We start from the raw sequence: 283 nt of genomic DNA, 5'->3' as shown, positions 1-283 counted from the left end.
AGAGTGCCCACGAGATGCAAGGCGGCTTACCTGTGTGCGTCCTCAGATGTGCTTTCAGATGCGACGACTTGCCGTAGATCTTGTCGCAACCGGGGAAAGTGCAGGGGTGGGCGCGCTTGTCCTCTACCTTCTGCTGGCTGGCCCGACCCCGCCCTCGCCGCCCGCCCGTGCACCTCGCGGGGGTGCGGCTGGTGGCGCCCGCGTCCCGCTCCTCGGCGGCGCTCGCGGCTGCCTCCGCCACGCCTCTTCTGCTGAAATCCAGGGGCTTCTCCTGCGTCTGGGC

At 68.9% G+C, this 283-nt stretch overlaps 1 protein-coding gene across 1 annotated transcript in view; it reads right to left on the bottom strand.

Annotated features, from left to right (window-relative positions):
• The window catches only part of LOC119593392 (Krueppel-like factor 13), a gene marked incomplete at its 3' end in the record, with an annotated part of 64,105 nt that overhangs the window by 63,101 nt on the left and 721 nt on the right, over positions 1-283 (bottom strand). The window contains 1 exon segment of the mRNA XM_037942322.1: positions 31-283. Coding sequence (XP_037798250.1) covers positions 31-283 — 253 coding nt within the window.

This window comes from Penaeus monodon, chromosome 32, assembly GCF_015228065.2.
Source record: "Penaeus monodon isolate SGIC_2016 chromosome 32, NSTDA_Pmon_1, whole genome shotgun sequence".
NCBI lineage: Eukaryota > Metazoa > Arthropoda > Malacostraca > Decapoda > Penaeidae > Penaeus > Penaeus monodon.
The sequence above is the reverse complement of the archived record's forward strand: the minus strand, read 5'-3'. Positions and strand labels throughout refer to the sequence as shown.